Below are 17,909 nucleotides of genomic sequence, written 5' to 3' on the forward strand. Positions count from 1 at the left end.
TTTAGTAGTGTTGGATTTTGATAGGGATTGGAGTTTTCTTATTTTGTTTTTTTTAAATAAATAAATGTACCTGTTGCTATATGTTTGTATTGGAGAAGGCATGGTCACAGAAATGTGCCTTTCACTTGGAGCAGAAAGTGGTCAGGTTTGTGATGGTCTTTAGTTCCTGAGCAAGTTCATTCCGGTCTCTGACCACCCTCCAAGAAGCTTCGGTCTCCCACACAGAGGAGCTTCACTCTTATTGTTGAACTTTCCACTGTACCAGAGAAGTGAAGTTATTAACTGCGGTCTTCATCCCAGAGCTGTACTCTCTTTTAGGTGTCCTGGGCCCAGGCCATGGAGCACTTTGACAATAAGGCCCAAATCTTTGAACTTGATTTGATATTCTGTGGGAAGCCAGTGCAGGGAGCAGAGGACAGGTGTGATTTGCTCACCACAGCCTGTGTGGCTGAGGAGATGTGCTGTGGTGTTGTGTACTGTTGGAGTTTCCTAAGTGTTGAAGGTTCATGCTTAAGTATATCACATTGCTGTACTCCAGCCAAGAGGTGAAGAAAGCAGGAATGATTGAGGTCAGGTCTTTGTCTGCCAAAATGGGACAGTGTCTCCTAGACAACCAGAGATGGTTAAAAAGTGTTGCACATGGCCGTTGCAATGTGTGAGCCCAGTGTCAACCGAGGAATCCAAGAGTATTCCTGGACTGCGGACTGACTTGACAAGTTGTGGATGTGAATCTTCAATCAAAGACTGCACCATAGCTGTGTAGACTCCTCCGAATACTTTCCTCTTCCCGCCAGCATCAGCTCCTCTAAACAGTTAAACCAGTGCAACTGTGTCACTAGACACCTACTACTTGAAACTGGAATTATATTGATTTAGCCAGACTAAACTGCTGTACATCAGAGTTAAAGTGATTAAAGAGTATTCACAAAGGGCACTGCACCAGTTTAACTAAATCAGTTCTTGAAATTATTTAAAATGGTGCAATGCCTGTGCAGATAAGTTCTTAATTAAACTGCTGTAAGTTTGCAGATAGGTTAAGGCTTCAATTTGATTGTATGGATTTGCAAGAAATGCATTTATTTTTAAAAAAAACACCCTAAGTCTGAGATGTACTGAAGACAAATTTCTGGATAAAATTTGAAGCCAGTGCAATATTTGTGTTTTTAAGCTAGAAGAACCCAAAGGAATGTAAGGAAAATAAGGCCTAAATTTAAAAAAGGAAGCATATCTAAATGCTTCCTCTTCAAAAGTTAGACTCTTTTACTGATGAAATAATTTGAACATTCAATTGCCCCTTGAAGAGTCATTGAGTCAGACTTGAAGACCAGATTCAGACAATAATGTATAAAACATTAAGTGGAAAATCTCAATGCAAAGTTAACGATGGAGTCATTTCTGACTCTTCCATAATTCTGGGCATATTGGGAGGGAGGGAGGAGAGCTCACTCCTATTCTGCTCCTTTTGTGTGGTGAACTTTTAGGTTATGACAAGGCTTTCCATAGACTTTCATAATAAGGTCTCAAATGTTATAGTGAGACTGGTTATTAAAAACCATATAGCTGGTCGTGGTGGATTTCCAGATTGAATTAGTTTACATATAGTTCTAAAGCAGAGTTATACGTTTTTAAGATATATGAAATTCTTGATCCTAAACGTACACTATGAATTTTTTTACTTCTTTGCTTTAAAGGAGTGTATGAACTGGTTCAGGTATAAAATAATAGTTATGAAACATGTTTATCCAGTAGCCCATAGCATTAAGGACCGTATGCTACAGAATAAGAAGCACAAAAACAGCAACAGTGTGATTTACAATAGATGATCTCAGTAGCATTAAATTTCTATAAACAGCCTTTTAGAGCAGTGAAAATGTTGCTTAACTCACACACAAGTTGGCCACAGTCTTATTTTCACTGGCTGGGGATAAATTGTGATAAATAAGAGACAACCCCAATCTACAACTATACACTTCTACTTTGCAAGAATTAATTGTCCAATTAAATACCAAATTAATTTTGAAATATAAAAGCAATAAGGCATTTGCTATGAATCAGGGTATATTACACTATCTATTGTATAATATAACTGATACCTCTGGTTTCTCCAATCCTTGTAATGACGATAGCAAGACCAAAAGCTGTAGCCATAAAATATGTGAAATGGTATTTCTAGGGAAAAAGGAAATATAGAAAAAAATATGTGCTCAGTCATTACCTTTGTAGCTACACCAGCCAGGCCTGGCACAAGGAAATATGCAAGCATGTTACTCTTCTTTTAAAATCACTGGATGTCATGTTAACTCATATAGCTATTAACAGTGTACAGGGTTTTTCCCTGCATATGGCAATCTGGCTGTAAGATTAAGGGCCAATCCTTGCAGTGCAATCCTCACATGGACAAATAACTCTTATTTGTTATCAACAATACCTGGTGAGGGGCTGAGCATCCGTAACTCCAGCTGATTGTCACGGAAGGTGTGGGTGCTTGGTACTGTGGAGGTTCAGGTCCTCTGTTGTGTAAGTGAGGGTCTGGAGAATTGTATTAGACAAAACTTAAACTTACTCCACAATCTGAGAAAGTGAGAGGCGTAGCCAAAAATATCTTGGAAGAAGTGATGAAAAACTCAGCTGGAGTTTATTCTGTCTTTTAAATTTAGTTCTCCACGTACCCTGTAGAATCTTCAGTTCTCTCTCTCACATTCACACAGTTCATGGGTATATCTGACCACACACACAAGCTGACATTTCACGCACAAAACCAGTTCTTCGAGTGATTGCTCATGTGTATTCCACAATAGGTGGGCGTGCTCGCCATGTGCACTGGTGCTGGAAGTTTTTCCCATAGCAGTACCCGTAGGGGGGCGTGCCCTCCCCTGTGGCACCTGCCTGGCGCGGTATAAGGGGGGCTGTGTGCTCCCCCCACCCTCAGTTCCTTCTTGCCGCCAGTGAAGGTGCATCGGAACTGCTCTGCTCCAGCTTTGCTGCAGCTCATCCCCAGAACTCTTCATTTGTTCAGTAGTACCTGTAGTCAGTTAGTTTAGTTAGCCATTGAGCCCGGGCCGGGGCATGCCCTGCGCCCCAGGCTTTAAGTCGTGCGGCTCTTGTAGGTGCTCTGTACCAAGGAGTGACCCGCTCGTGGGTTGTCTGCGCTGCTTGGGAGAAACCTATGTCCGCGAGAGGTGCAAGATCTGCAAGTCTTTCAAGTCTCGGACTATAAAAGAAAGGGACGTTAGGCTCTGGGCCATCCTGATGGAGTTGGCGCTGGCCCTGACCCTGGCGCGCTGCTCCGAGCCAGTACCTGGCGCTGCGGCGTTGGTACGCGGAGACCCTCCGGTACCCTCGTGCAATCGGCACCGCTCCCCATCCATGGGGCACGCCAAGAGGACCGGAAAGACTCCCTCTTCACAACGGCACTGAGGGAAGTCTGGGACAGAGGCTAGACCCATGTCGGGTAGTCCTCGATCTCCATCGGGCCCTAGGCCTCCAACTCATGTTGAGCAGAGTAGCCCAGCCCCTTTGGAGCAGGCCTCTCGGGATGTCCGGATGCCATCTACACCCGAAGCCCTCCAGGCAGCCAGGGACGACATGTCCATGCTGATGCCTGTAGTTCCGCCGATGTCAGCCCCATGCTTCAGAGGCAAGCTGCCGCTGGGATCACCCCAGTCGCCCCCGGCCCGGTACCGGTCTCGGTTGAGGGAACGTTCCTGACACCACTCACCCAGTGACCGTTCAAGGCTCAGTCCATGTGGATCGTCCTCAAGGCCAGTCAGACTGTCCGGATGGGTGCGGGCCAACCGGGACTCCTGGCACCGCTCGTCTTCGCGAAGCAAATATCGACAGGACGGTGGCGGACGTTGCCAATGGTCCTCGTTTCACAGGAGATACCACAGTCGGTCGTGGCATGATCGTCGATGCCTTTCCTGCTTGGACTCCTGTTCCAAGTCTCTGCCAAGGCACCATAGCCCCAGGCTTCGATCGCCGGCATCTCACCGACACGGGTCCGCCCGTCGAGGCTGTTCGTGGAGCAGCTACTACCGTCAGTGCCGCTCCTCCACATCGAGATCGTGGTCCCGTGGCCGACATAGGTCCTGGCACAGCCGATACTCCTGGTCCAGAGGCAGCAGCGGATCATATGCCAGTCCGGCCTCCCCTCGCAGCCACCCGTCTACAGGCCAAGCTAGCCAGCCCGACCAGCTGGCCTCGCCGGTGCCGCAGTAAATACAGTGGCACCAAACATCGTGGCCAGCCCAGTGGTACCAGTGGGCACTGTGGTGTCTGGCGCAGCCCCCCGTGGGGGCTCGCTTCATGGCCAAGGCCCCGCAAGCACTGTCAGTGGCCATCTTTAGAAAAGGTCGGTGGGACCTGTGTTCTTGGTACCATGCCCGGAGTCCGACCAGGTGTTGGATCCTCCGGTGCTGGATGGCACCCAAAGCACCGCACTAGCTTTGGCCCGTCCAGAGGAGCGGATTGTGGCCCTGCCCCCTCTGTCCCACAGGAGGACTACCAGGCTCACCAAGACCTCCTAAAAAGGGTGGCAGCGAGCCTCCATCTCCAGGCTGAGGAGATGGAAGGGCCCTCAGACTCCCTGTTCAACGTGCTGTCCCCTTCAGCACCAGTCAGGGTAGCCTTGCCCCTCCATGAAGGAGTGGCAAGAATTTCAGATGCCCTGTGGCAAACACCAGCCTCATTGGCTTCCATCTCTAAAAAGGCAGAGCACAAGTACTTTGTACCCATGAAGGGCCATGAGTATCTGTATCCCCACCCGGCACCCAACTCCTTGGTGGTCAAGTCAGTCAACCACAGGGAGCGGCGGGGCAACCAGCCCCGACCCCCAAGAACAAAGACTCTTGGAGGGTGGATACTTTTGGGAGAAAAGTTTATTCATCATCAAGCTTTCAGCTATGAGTAGCAAAGCATCAGGCTCTCCTGGGTCGCTATGAGTTTAACCTCTGGGAATCCCTCCCCAGGTTTGAGGACTCCCTCCGGGAGTGTGATAAGAAGGAGTTTAAGGTGCTTGTAGAGGAAGGGACAGTGGCTGCAAGGGCATCCCTGCAGGCCACTTCAGATGCAGTGGACGCAGCCACATGGTCCATGGCCTCGGGAGTGTCCATGAGACGGGCGTCATGGCTTCTGCTCTCTGGGCTCTCCAGCAAAGTGCAGTCATCAATGCAGGATCTCCCTTTTGACGGGAAGGCTCTGTTTGCTGAGGAAACAGACACAAGGATGCATGGCATGAAAGACTCCCGCATGACCCTCAAGACCTTGGGCCTCTACGTCCCTCCTCTGACAAAACCCAAGTCCAAGCCGCAGAAGGCTCCCACCCAGGCCACCCTCCCAAAGTATGAGGCCACCCACAAAAAGCAGCTGGACTATAGAAAGCGTCTGCAATGGCAATCCCAGCCTGCCCCCCAGCCTGGGTCTTCTAAGGGCAAGCAGGTGGGCAAAAGGCACTTTTGAGGGGATGCTCGGGGGTACCCTGCCAGTTCTCAGCAGGGACCTACCCCCAATAAAGCTCCTTTTCTCCAATCGGTTGTGTGCTTTCCTTCCAGAATGGTCGCCGCTCACCTCAGACCGATGGGTCCTCAACACCATCTCCCGAGGTTACACCCTTCAGTTTACCTGCTCTCTGCCCAACCGTCCTCCGCCCCGTCCCTTCTGGGGGACCCCTCTCACAAGGCCCTGCTCAAGCAGGAGATGGGACGGCTCCTGGACCTAGGAGCTATAGAGGTGTTGCCCAAGGAGTTCCTGTGCAGGGGGTATTACTCCTGGTATTTCCTTATCCCGAAGGCCAAAGTGGGGCTCAGGCCGCTCATGGACCTGTGAGGTCTGAACCACTACATGATGAAACTCAAGTTCCGCATGGTTTCCCTGGCCTCCATCATCCCCCTTCCTGGATCTTGGGGACTAGTTCATTGCCCTTGATCTACAGGATGTGTACTTCCACATCCACATATTCGAGGGGCACAGACACTTCCTCCGTTTCGTGGTGGGACAGGGTCACTATCAATTCATGGTCCTCCTGTTTGGTCTGTCCACTGCCTCCAAAGTCTTTACAAAGTGTATGGCGGTGGTAGCAGCCTACCTCAGACTCCAGGGGGTCCAAATATTCCCATATCTGGACGACTGGTTTGTCAAAGGCACCTCCTGGTCGCAGGTGAGGGATCATGTGGCGCTCCTCCTGTCCACATGTACTGCCCTGGGCCTGTTGATGAACAATACCAAGTTCACGTTATCCCCGGTCCAATGCATAGAGTTTATTGGGGTGCTACTGGACGCAACATCAGCCAGGGCCTCTCTCCCACCAGACAGGTTTGAGACCCTGAAAGGGCTCATTGACTCGGTCACAAGGTTCCCGGTGATGACAGCGAGAGTTTGCCGGCAACTGCTGGGTCACATGTCTGCGTGCACATATGTGGTCCGTGACGCCAGACTCAGAATGAGGCCCCTCCAGCTCTGGCTGGCCTTGCAGTTCTCCCAGGCCATAGACAGAATGGACAAAGTCCTCACCATGCCGAACGTGGTGATCACTTCCCTGCGGTGGTGGTCCGTCCCAAACAACAATCTCCAAGGGGTCCCATTCAGGGACAGGGCCCTGTCGTTGGAGCTGGTGTCCGGCGCATCAGACCTGGGTTTGGGGGCCCATGTGGGGAACTTTCAGATCCAAGGTTATAGAATCATAGAAGATCAGGATTGGAAGGGACCTCAGAAGGTCATCTAGTCCAACCCTCTGCTCAAAGCAGGACCAATCCCCAATTTTTGCCCCAGATCCCTAAATGGCCCCCTCAAGGATTGAACTCACAACCCAGGATTTAGCAGGCCAATGCTCAAACCGCTAAGCTATCCCTCCCCCTACACGACCTACCCCTTTATATAAAAGTCAAGGAACTCAGGGCAGTGCGACTGGTGTTTATGGCCTTCCGCTCGCACCTGGAGGGCAAGGTAGTCAGGGTCCTCACGGACAACATGGCTTTGATGTTCTATATCAACAGGCAAGGTGGGGCCCAATCCTCTGCCCTCTGTCACAAAGCTCTCAGTCTGTGGGAGTTCTGTATACCCCACAACATATACCTAAAGGCCTTCCACCTGCTGGGTGCCCGGAATGTGAGGGCGGATTGCTTGAGCAGGGATTTTTCCTCTCCGCACGTGTGGTCTCTACACCTGGAAGTGGCTCACCAGCTCTTCCGAAGGTAGGGTACTCCCAAGGTGGACCTATTTGCGACCCGGCAGAACCGACGATGCCCCCCAGTTCTGCTCCGGGGGGGGGCCTACGGAGGGGCACTATCTTTAATGCCTTTACCCTGTCCTGGTCAGGCCAGCTCCTCTACACCTTTTCACCATTCCCTCTGATTAGCAGGGCCCTGGAGAAAATAAAGACTGACAAAGCCAGGGTCCTCCTCGTTGTCCCAGCGTGGCCCTGGCAGCATTGGTACGGGACCTTTTGGTGCTGGTGACAGTTGCCGCTCTGCCCGGACCTGCTCTCTCGGGACGAGGGCCACTGCCTCCATCCCAACCTAGCAACGCTTCACCTCATGGCGTGGCTGCGCAGTGGCTAGGTCGCAAGCAAGGACCTGCTCGGAACAGGTTCAGCGCCTCCTCCTTGAAAGTAGACGGCCCTCCACTCGCTGCTCCTATGTGGCGAAGTGGTCTCGATTTTGGAGGTGGGCGGCAGGCCAGGGTGTTTCTCCGATGGCCACCCCAATCCAGCTTATCCTTGATTACCTCCTCCACCTGAGGGCCCAGGGACTGGCACCCTCATCAGTCAGGGTGCACTTGGTGGCCATATCGGCCTTTCATCCCCTGGTGCAAGGGCACGGGGTATTTTCCCATGCTATGTCTGGCTGGTTTCTTAAGGGTTTGGACCATCTCTACCCATATTCCAGGCCCCTGGTTCCACAGTGGGACCTAAATCTGGTGCTGGCTTGTCTCATAGGGGCCCCGTTTGAACCACTGGCCATATGTTCCTGGTCTCACCTCTCATGGAAGGTGGCCTTCCTGGTAGATGTCACGTCAGCCAGGCGGGTCTTGGAGCTCAGGGCCGTAACATCCGAACCGCCGTATATGGTTTTTCATAAGGACAAGGTCCAGTTCCACCCACAGCCTACATTCCTCCCGAAGGTGGTCTCCACCTACCACATGGGTCAGGACATTTTTTTGCCAGTTCTCTGCCCCAAGCCTCACACGACTAGTGAGGAACTCCATCTCCACATGCTTGTTGTGAGGCAAACTCTGGCTTTCTACCTCGAGCGGACCAAGCCATTCAGCCATTCTTCGCAACTGTTCGTTGCCCCTGCTGAGCGCACGAAGGGTCAGCTGATTTCCACTCAGCGGCTTTCGAAGCGGACCACTTCGTGCATCCGTTCCTGTTATGAGCTGGCAGGGGTTCCCCCGCTGCCCATTGTGAGGGCACGCTTGACTCGGCTGCAGATCTCGTCGGCTGTCTTCGTGGCCCACGTCCCCATCCAGGACATTTGTAGGGCCGCCACGTGGTCTTCAGTTCACGCGTTCACCTCCCACTATGTGATCGTCTCCCAGGCCAGGGATGAAGCCGGGTTCGGCAGGGCGGTACTCAGTCCTGAGAACTTTTGAACTCCTACCCACATCCAACAGATATAGCTTGGAAACATCTATTGTGGAATACACATGAGCAATCGCTCGAAGAAGAAAAAACCGTTACCTTTTCCGGAACTGATGTTCTTCGAGATGTGTTGTTCATGTCTATTCCACATCCCACCCTCCTTCCCCTCTGTTGGAGTTGTCTGGCAAGAAGGAATTCAGGGAGGGGGGAGCGCAGCCCCCCCTTATACCGCACCTGGCAGGCGCTGCACGGGGGGTGCTCCCCCCTATGGGTACTGCTAGGGGAAAAACTTCCGGCACCGGTGCACGTGGGGAGCACACACACCTATTGTGGAATAGACATGAGCAACACATCTCAAAGAACACCAGTTACGGAAAAGGTAACCGTCTTTTCTACAGTTCGTCTGCTTTAGAAAAAACCTGTTAAAAATAATAAATCAGCTTTAACACATGTTATTAATAAATTAGCGTCAGATTCTGCCATTATTACTTATGTTGGTGGCACCTTATTCTCCCATAGTCCCAGGACGACAAATGGAAGGGGGCAGAATCAGGCACCAAATGTTTAAAATAAAATAACTGGTTTTCAGATCTTTTTTAATTGAGAAATTGGCCCCTGAATCCAGAATGGTGACTGATGGGAACCAGCTGCAGGCTCCTAGTGAGGACCACACTTGTTGCTGAAACCAGTCCCAGAGCAGGCTTTGGAACAGGCTCAGCAGCAAATTCTGGGTCCATTCAGGTGCTGTTTGATTGCATTCCCCAAGGAACAGCCTGCTGCCAAGCCTGCAGCAAACCCAGTGGAGACAGAAGCTGCCCCTGAGCAATGTAAGTTTCTGGCTCCAATTTAAAGTTTATAGCTCCAGTAATGGGAGGGATTTTTGCTCTAAGAACCAATGGAAAAGTTATAAGACGCCCCTTGCTTCCAGAACGTAGCCACTAATGGCGGATTGTATCCCAGCGCCTTGGCGTCTTCCCCTCCCCACCCCCACAGTGTGGCATTCAAAATGGTGACTGGGAAATGCAAACAGTAAAGAACAGCTTTAAAGAGTATTTTTAGTGGACAGGCACATCTTTTTGCTGGGGTGATTCCTGTTTTCTTTAAAATAATATTACATTGCGGTGGCTTTACTTTTGCCGTTCTGTAATCACTCAGTGGTCTGTTGAGCTGCCTGGAAATAGCGAACTGTGTGTTTGCACGCATGTATATGTTTGGAGAAATGTGTCCCATTTCCAAATCTAGTCCCCTTCAGTTAGAGGTAGTCCATGGGCGACAGTCACTTGTCCCAGGTATGCGTGGGGTTTCGATTTTTGGCCAGAAATGTGCCAGCGGTAGAGAGGAGGAAGGCTGTGGAGTTCTGCGTGTTTGCATGTAGCCAGAACAGGGTAAGCCATGTGGAGGCTAACGCAGCATCTTATTGATTCCCTCTTGGATTCTGACCCAATCCCAGGTGCTGATAGCTGCAAACTGTTCCTGAAGCAGGAACTCCAGAGAGATAGGCACACTGCTGGGAAGGCCGTATTTTCCAGGGCCACCTTGGTAGCTGACCAGCCCACTCCACTCAGAGATGTGCTGTTCAGTCACTATACGTTCTAATACTTTGGGCTGCGTTCACTGCAGGTTTCCTATGAGCAGCTTGGAATAACATCTCCCTTTGCCAATAGGACACCACAAGAACAGTTATGTCCTCCAAAACGTGAAAGGCATGAAATGATAGAAAAAGCCTTTTGTTGCAAGGCCACTGGCCGCCTACCCACCCACCTTGCAACCTAAGTAGTTATGTAATCCTTATAAAACAGAAACAGTTTATAATTTTAAACTTACCACTGTCTCTGCACTTCTATAACTGCAATTAACCAGGCTATGTCCAGGGAGATTCTGTGGCCTGAAGCATCCCTTTCACAATATATTGCAGTTCAGTTTTGAAATGTAACATTTTATGTCCTTGAAATTCCCCAAGAATTAATTCTGAGCTCCTCCTTGAGCTATTTGAGACAATAACCCTCTGTGTCTTGTCCTATACAGGCCCCTTGAACTTTACTGGCTGCCGTACCTCCTTGGCCCAACATACCTTCCCAAGAAGAAGTGTTTCTGTGATGAGCTTACGGTCAAAGTTCTTGAGAGGGCTGACAAGAGCATCCAGGTACAGAAGCAGAGGTACTTAAGGCTGGAGGAAAGGCCTGGCGAGAGGAAAGGCTGAGGCCCGCCGCACAGCGAGAGGACAGGGTTTCATCGTGGGAGAGGCACTTGCAACATGGTTCCTGGAACAGGAATGGCGGCTAAGGGAGGAGGACAGAGCTCAGCAGAAAGAATTGTTTGGGTTGCTCATCTCTATCATGGCCACAAGATTACCAGGTCTGGCTGCCTCTGCTTCACCACAGCCTGATGCTCCTGCAACGGACCTTCAGTCCAGAAACAGCCTGGACAGCTCCATGTGTGGGTGGCCCATGCAATTAGAGCCCAGGGGCGGCTGGACAGGGCAAATAACCCCATGCAGCCTTCCTTCTTGATCTTGTCTTTGTGGATACCTTCTTCGCCCCCTCCCCCCGGCCCCCACCTACAAAGTTTATGGAACACGAGGCGAGGAAATGGGAGGCCAGGGGACATGCAAGCAGTAGGAGGTTTCTGTCATGTTTGTGCTGGTTAATGCATTTTTGTTTTGGAAATGTTTTTTTGTGACTGGTGTTTGGATGTTGCAATGATAGCTGGCCTGCCCAGCAATGGGTGACTGCTGTACTGTGCAGCACTTATTTACAAATAAAGCCTTTTACGTCATCAAGCAAGTTTATTGCTGTCACTGCATCTCATCATACAATCATGTTTTGAAATAAAACACATGATCAGGAGCAATTAGACATTACTAAGCAAAGGCTATTCCTCTATACAGTTAGGTACAGCAATTCACACTTCAATCACTGCCTTGTATGGCCCCATGCTGTGAATCATCGCCCCCTCTCCCCCAGGACTTAAATTCTTATAGCATATTTCCCAGAGCCGCCCCCCCACCCATATCCCCTCCTTAACATGCTATAAAAACTCCAGGGGGGTTGAAAATATTTACCAGAGCACTGCTCAGGACAGCTCCGGCTGCAGTAAAGTCCTGCCACCCCCAATTCATAATTCCTCATGTCATTCATAAGTATGTTGCCTGGCACTCAAGTCCCCACCCCTCCCAAGCATTGAATCTCCCAAAAATTAATTAGCCCTATTCCCCCAACAAGCACATTCTGAGAGGTACTTTTCCTCCTCTCCCACTGGGCCACGCAAATCCTTAATGTGGGAACACAAAGCACCCCTGATTTCTGTTTCCTACGTACATCCAGCTCCAGCTGGGGTAGGCGCACTTTCTGGCTGAGTGCACCGATTCAGCAGTCCCCCACTGCCGTTGGGCCAGTCAGGGGGAAAGGCTCACCTCTGCTGCACAGAGATTGTGTAGAGCACAGCAAGCCACAGTGATGCAGACAGCACTGACGACACTGGCATCCAAACAGGTCTGTAGACATCTCCAATGGGATTTCAGTTGGCCAAAAGCACATTCAGCAACCATTCTACACCTGCTGAGCTTGTAATTAAATTGCCTTTGGCCAGGGTCTCTGAAATCAGGGTACGGCTTCATAAGCCAAGGCAAAAGAGGGTATGTGGGGTCCCCTAGAATAACAGTGAGGCCAGTAACTCTGTTTATGACAAGATCATTTGGGGGGAATAGTGTCTCAGCCTGTCTATGCAAGTAGACTCCTGATCAGCAAAAACTCTGGCATCACAAACTTTTCCAGTGCAGCCCCTGTTGACATTCACAAAAAGAAAAGGAGAACTTGTAGCACCTTAGAGACTAACCAATTTATTTGAGCATAAGCTTTCGTGAGCTACAGCTCACTTAAAGCTGTAGCTCACGAAAGCTTATGCTCAAATAAATTGGTTAGTCTCTAAGGTGCCACAAGTACCCCTTTTCCTTTTGCAAATACAGACTAACACGGTTGCTACTCTGAAACCTGTTGACATTCAGAAATTGCCCTCTGTTGGCCACGAGGGCCTGCATAACAACGGAGGAGCACCCTTTGTGGTTTATGAAGTCATTTTCCTTGAGGAGGGTAAGCTATGAGCACACAAGTCCTATCAATGGCCCTGATGCAGTCTGGAAACCCCAGTCTCTCAAAGCCAGCAATTACCACAGGAATATTAGTTATGCCCACCACCGTGTGGTAAACCACCCGCCTCAGAAACCTCTGCCACCACTTTACCCACAGTCAACTTGCCAACACCAAACTGGTTGGCAACAAACCTGTAGCAGTGTGGGACAGTCAGCTTCCAGCCGGCTCTAGCGACCCGCTTCTGGACCGGCAACAGTGGCCTCGTGTGTCTTTACACGGGAGGGTTCGGGCAAGTGGCTTACAAAGTGTCAGAAATGGAGCTTTCTTCATGCAGAAGTTCTGGACCCACTGCTGGCCATCCCAGGTCTGCATGATGATGTGCGCCCACCAGTCTGTGTTTGTGGCCCTGTACCAGAAGCTCCAGTCTATGTAGGGGGCATCGGTGGGTATAGGGTGTGTATGGAGCAGTATCAGCCAATGCTAGTCTGCCATGCCAGGTTACTCATCCTCTGCCACTGCCTCCTGCTCCATCTAAAGCTCTGTTGCGTGCCTTTGGTGGGTCAGAAAATGGTGCCAAAATGTCCACCACTGCCTCTGGGAATCGCTGCCCATTTCCTGACACAAGAATGAAAGTGCAATGAGTGCCATGAACACTGGGCTTACATTGCTGTGTAGAGACACCCAATGAGAGTTAGGTGCCTCATTACCTTTGAGAATCTGGGCCTTAGAGCGTATCAGGAAGTCAAGGTTCAACCAGAGCGCTCTGGAGAAACATCTCCTCGATAGTCAGCTGGGTGAGCCTCTGAGAAGGCGCAGGGCCATAGCTAGGGGTTAGTGGTAGCTTGTTTGTTGTTGAACTGAATGTCAAGCTTTCCTGATCTTGTAAAAGCCTTTTGATTGATTGTGTCTCCCTCCCCACCCCCGTTGAATCACGTCGGCCGGACAGAGGACATAGATTTGGGAAGAAAGCTCTTCTGTTGGACCAGGTTGCCCAACACTGGCACTTATTTACAGTTTATGCTCTCCTTGCCTTCAATGGGAGTTATGTGCACAGAAAGTCTTCCAGTTTGGCCCCTCTGTGCATCATTCCCTCCCGACCTACTGCCTCACTGAGTGAAATGATGGGGCAGAGGCAGCTTCTCAGTGTTTCACTACAGTAGCACTATTAATGCAATTCATCATCATCAACCCTATAGGATCCACAGTAGGCGTGAAGCTGCAGGCTTCACCTTCCAATGGGGCCACTGTTCAGGAAGTCAATGCTATTATTATTATTATTATTTCTAAATCCAAGGCATTTCTGGTCTTTCTGCAATGTGTTTTCCCAGAAACACATCATAATTCTGTCAGCCTTGGGGGGGGGGGCCCTCAGGCTAAAATCCCCACACTGCCAACAAGACCCGTGGAGGTTCTGCCCCTTGTATACTCATACCTGTGCAAAGTGGGTGCAAAACATTAACAAATCAGAATGGTAGCATCTCACACTCATCTTGCACAGGTGTAAACAGCTGCACAAGATGCAAGGCAGCGGGAATGGGGCCTAGAATATCTTGAGCTATTGTAATCCAATTTAAATCCTGAGCAACAATTGGAAGCAAATCAACAATACAATCAGACAGTTACAGTGCATTTTTTTCTGGATAAAGTAATTTATTAAATCTATTTTCACATACTATTTCTTCTACTAGATTGGAAAGATAGCACTAATAAGGCAACTTGCTGTGTATGTGTATAGTATAACAAGAAACGTCCATCTCATACAGGAGAGAGTCAGAGGTCTATTTATACACCTGGTCAAATATTCATTTGACTAATAGTGAGCATACCTGGCCACTTTTGTCAGATGTCCTCCTACCCATTCGGGGATAACACCAGAGTGTTTCAGAAAATGCAATTGCTGGGCATGCAACGAATGAAGGGTTTTGAATCCATAATGCTGTCACACCTGGATGGTGTTATAAATGCAGCCATTTTCCCCTTGGCTTTTCAAAAGTATTGAAGTACGTGCACATTCTTGAAGGCTAGAATAGCTTTACAAGTAATGTTGATTTAAACTGTGCAGAGCCCAGACCGTGCTGTGGTCTTGTGTGGCTTTTAACTATTGGTTTATAAACACGGACACAGACTTTTTGGTACCCAGTTTAATGCTGTGCAGTAGTAGTAATACAATAATAACAACATTTCCACTGGAGAGCACCTTTTGCTCCAAGGATCTCAAAGCTCTTTACAAAGGGAATTATTGTACAGCTAGGAAAACAGAGGCACCGAAGTTAAGGTTCAGCTTTTTAAAGGTATTTAGGCAGTGCTGCGCTCAATGCAATGCCTAACTGATTGAGCAGAACAAATTCTCATTCTCAAAAGAGATTTAGGCATCTTAAGAGCCAAATTCTCATTAACAGTCAATGGGATTTAGGCTCCGAAGGGCCTACATTATTTCTGAAAATGATAGCGTATGTCCGCAGTTGGAGCTGGGTGTGTAATTCTCAGCTCCAGTAGACTTACCAGCACTAGCTCTTAGTGGGCTAGCACACTAAAAATAGTAGCATTGCTGTGGTGGCCCAGGTTGGCAAGGGCTCGTCATGCCTGGAGCCGGCGAGGAAGTACTCAGCGTGGCTGCCATTTGTTGCGGTCTGTGCTACTGTGGCTACACTGCTGGTTTTAGTGCACTAATTTGATGAGAGCTATCTCAAGTGAGCTGGGAAACACACCGGTAGCTCCAAGTGTAGACGTAGCCCTGGGCTTCTGAATCAGTTAGGTATTGCAATGCTGAGTGCAGCAATGCCTAAATGCCTTTAAAAATCTGGGCCTAAGTGGCCTGGTGAAAGTCAGAAATGATGAGTCCACAGCACATTCTTGGAATTATGGTCTCCTGACCCTGTGTTTTATAATTACTAATAATCACACTGGCTTGGTTATTTCCTCTTGATTGGTTTCAACACTTACTTATAAAATTGGCACTGTGCATGGTCTTCATTGTAATTTAGTCTACAAAGGTTGAGCAAGAGAAAAGAAGCCCTGATAACATATCAGTACATGGATGCACTATAGAAAACAGCTGTTCTTAGCACCCTGGAACTTTCCAGCAGCAGTGAAAGGGTTTATTGCATTGGCCTTAAGCTTGAATTTCCATTATGTCACAACCTCAGCATCATTGAAAAGGATGGGCATCTTCATTTGTTTGATATTTTTGTCTTTAGTTCTTTGGAGATTGTTAATGATAACACTTTGCACACACTGTAGTTCAGCTTTCATCCCCGGGCTCTCCAAGCACATCACAACCATGAACTCCACCTCACTACACACCTTGTCACCTATACAGATCATTCATGAGTGTAGAAAAGAACCTGTTTAACAACTGGTGTAGGTGCACAGGGCAGTGCATCCCCATGCTTTTGGGTGTGAGAAGGGGGGATGAGAGGCCAGGTCCCAGCAGGTGGGGCCCCAGAGTATTGTGAGAGGGAGGTTTAGGTTGGATGTTAGGAAAAACTTTTTCACTAGAAGGGTGATGAAGCCCTGGAATGGGTTATCTAGGGAGGTGGCGGAATCTCCTTCCTTAGAGGTTTTCAAGGTCAGGCTTGACAAAGCCCTGGCAGGGATGATTTAGCTGGGAATTGGTCCTGCTTTGAGCAGGGGGTTGGACTAGATGACCTCCTGAGGTCCCTTCCACCCCTGATGTTCTATGACTCACTGAAGGTCATAGGACTATTGACTTCCTTGGGTTTTTAGATCAGTCCCTGTGGAAGCTCATGAGAGCTCCTGTCTTCCTCCATCTTCAGCAGCTCTCCCAATTCTCCAGCTGTTTCTGAAGCAGTTCTTCAAAACACTCGTGTCCACTCTGTAATGTGGCCAATGTTTGCACAGTCTTGACTGTTTCAGCGAGAACCCTCTCCCCTGAGCAGCAGCAGTCAGGGACCGGGGTGCCCTCAAGTCTCTGTGCAGGCTGGAGATCTGAGCTCTCCACCCGCAGCAACCCAGCCCTTCCCCTCCAGGGTGTGCATTTACTCTGCCCAGCGTGCACCTCAAAAGAAATAGTGTACCTCAGGAGGGCCAGACCAGCTCCCGGGATCTTCGAATCCCGGATTTAGGGCGCTGGGATGGGTCAGAATTCAAGACTAGCTCAGAATGAGAATGGTGTCAACCAGTTGTCCCGTCTCTTTTATAATGAGAGGAACCAAAAGCCCAGATCCGAGCACCCGCACACTTTGGGGAGCGGGGCAGCCAGTGGTTTGAGCCCCTGTCTAATTTTAAAGGACGTTTTTTCATGCACGAGGTGAGTAAAGAGCGGCTAAATTGGATAATAACGGTGCACTCGCCGAGCTGTTCTCTCCCTCCGCCCCTTCCCCACTAGCTCTGGTGACTTCAGGTCTGCACGCTGCGTGCAGCAAGCGCCTTTCTCACAGATCCTTTCTAATTTAGCAAACTGACCACCGGAAATTAGGTAAGGAAGGCTGCTCTAAGGCAGTCGTTTCCCGACTGTGTTTCTTGCCTGCGGTGTTTGAATCACTCTGTAGCTACAATAACCTCAGTGCAAAGGAGCGGGAGAGAGAATCTCGCCTACCTCTTCCATATTTAACCATTACCTAAATCCAAAGGGAAATGAGCAAACCTCTAGGTTTGGGTGTCATGGTATTTTCAGCGCTGCTGGGTGTATTTATCCCAAAAGAGTTTCCACAACAAGTTAATTCTAGGCTAGGGAAGGTCTCCTTTGTACAATGCTCTGCCTTAAACCCCATCCACAATACAATGCCCGTCTAGACTGCCCCGACGGGGTTGTTCAGGCCTCCTAGGACTGGAGAGGGGTGGGGGGCTGAGTGGAGTGGTTTGAATGCCCCTGAAAGGTTTGTGTCATCTCCTCCGAGCACAGTCCCCAGCCCCCGCCCCCCCCCCCTTTTTTTGAGTCAATCTGTGTTTTGAATCTGTGACCTGTTCTCGTTGCGGAAGTTGAAGAGGATCCAAGAATAGTTCAGCTCGCTGTGTGTAATTTCTAGAGCAGAACCCCGAGTGAAATGAAACGCCCTATTGCAGGATGACACTTGCATGTCACCCCGGCGAACCCTGCCAGGCTGAATACGGTAAGACCTTTTCGTTTAAGGAAAAGAGAGAGAAAGAGAGAGAGAGAAAAAACCCGGAGTTCATTTGATAGGCTTTTAAAAGCATTTTTTGTTGCAGAAGCTCCTAACGCTCAGGAAGTGGAATTTGTGGTTTTGGGGGCTGAGCTCTGAAGGAGTTGAGAAAAAAAAAAGGGG

At 49.4% G+C, this 17,909-nt stretch overlaps 1 protein-coding gene across 1 annotated transcript in view; it reads left to right on the forward strand.

The window, feature by feature from the left end:
- Window positions 1-10,719, forward strand: part of EVI5 (ecotropic viral integration site 5) — a 139,687-nt gene extending 128,968 nt beyond the window's left edge. Inside the window, exon 19 of the mRNA XM_077824787.1 lies at window positions 10,601-10,719. Coding sequence (XP_077680913.1) covers window positions 10,601-10,609 — 9 coding nt within the window. The 3' untranslated portion in view covers window positions 10,610-10,719. The remainder of the gene's footprint in view (window positions 1-10,600) is intronic.
- The last annotated feature ends 7,190 nt before the right edge of the window (window positions 10,720-17,909 follow it).

The sequence above is a fragment of the Eretmochelys imbricata genome, chromosome 8 (genome assembly GCF_965152235.1).
Source record: "Eretmochelys imbricata isolate rEreImb1 chromosome 8, rEreImb1.hap1, whole genome shotgun sequence".
NCBI classification, from domain to species: domain Eukaryota; kingdom Metazoa; phylum Chordata; order Testudines; family Cheloniidae; genus Eretmochelys; species Eretmochelys imbricata.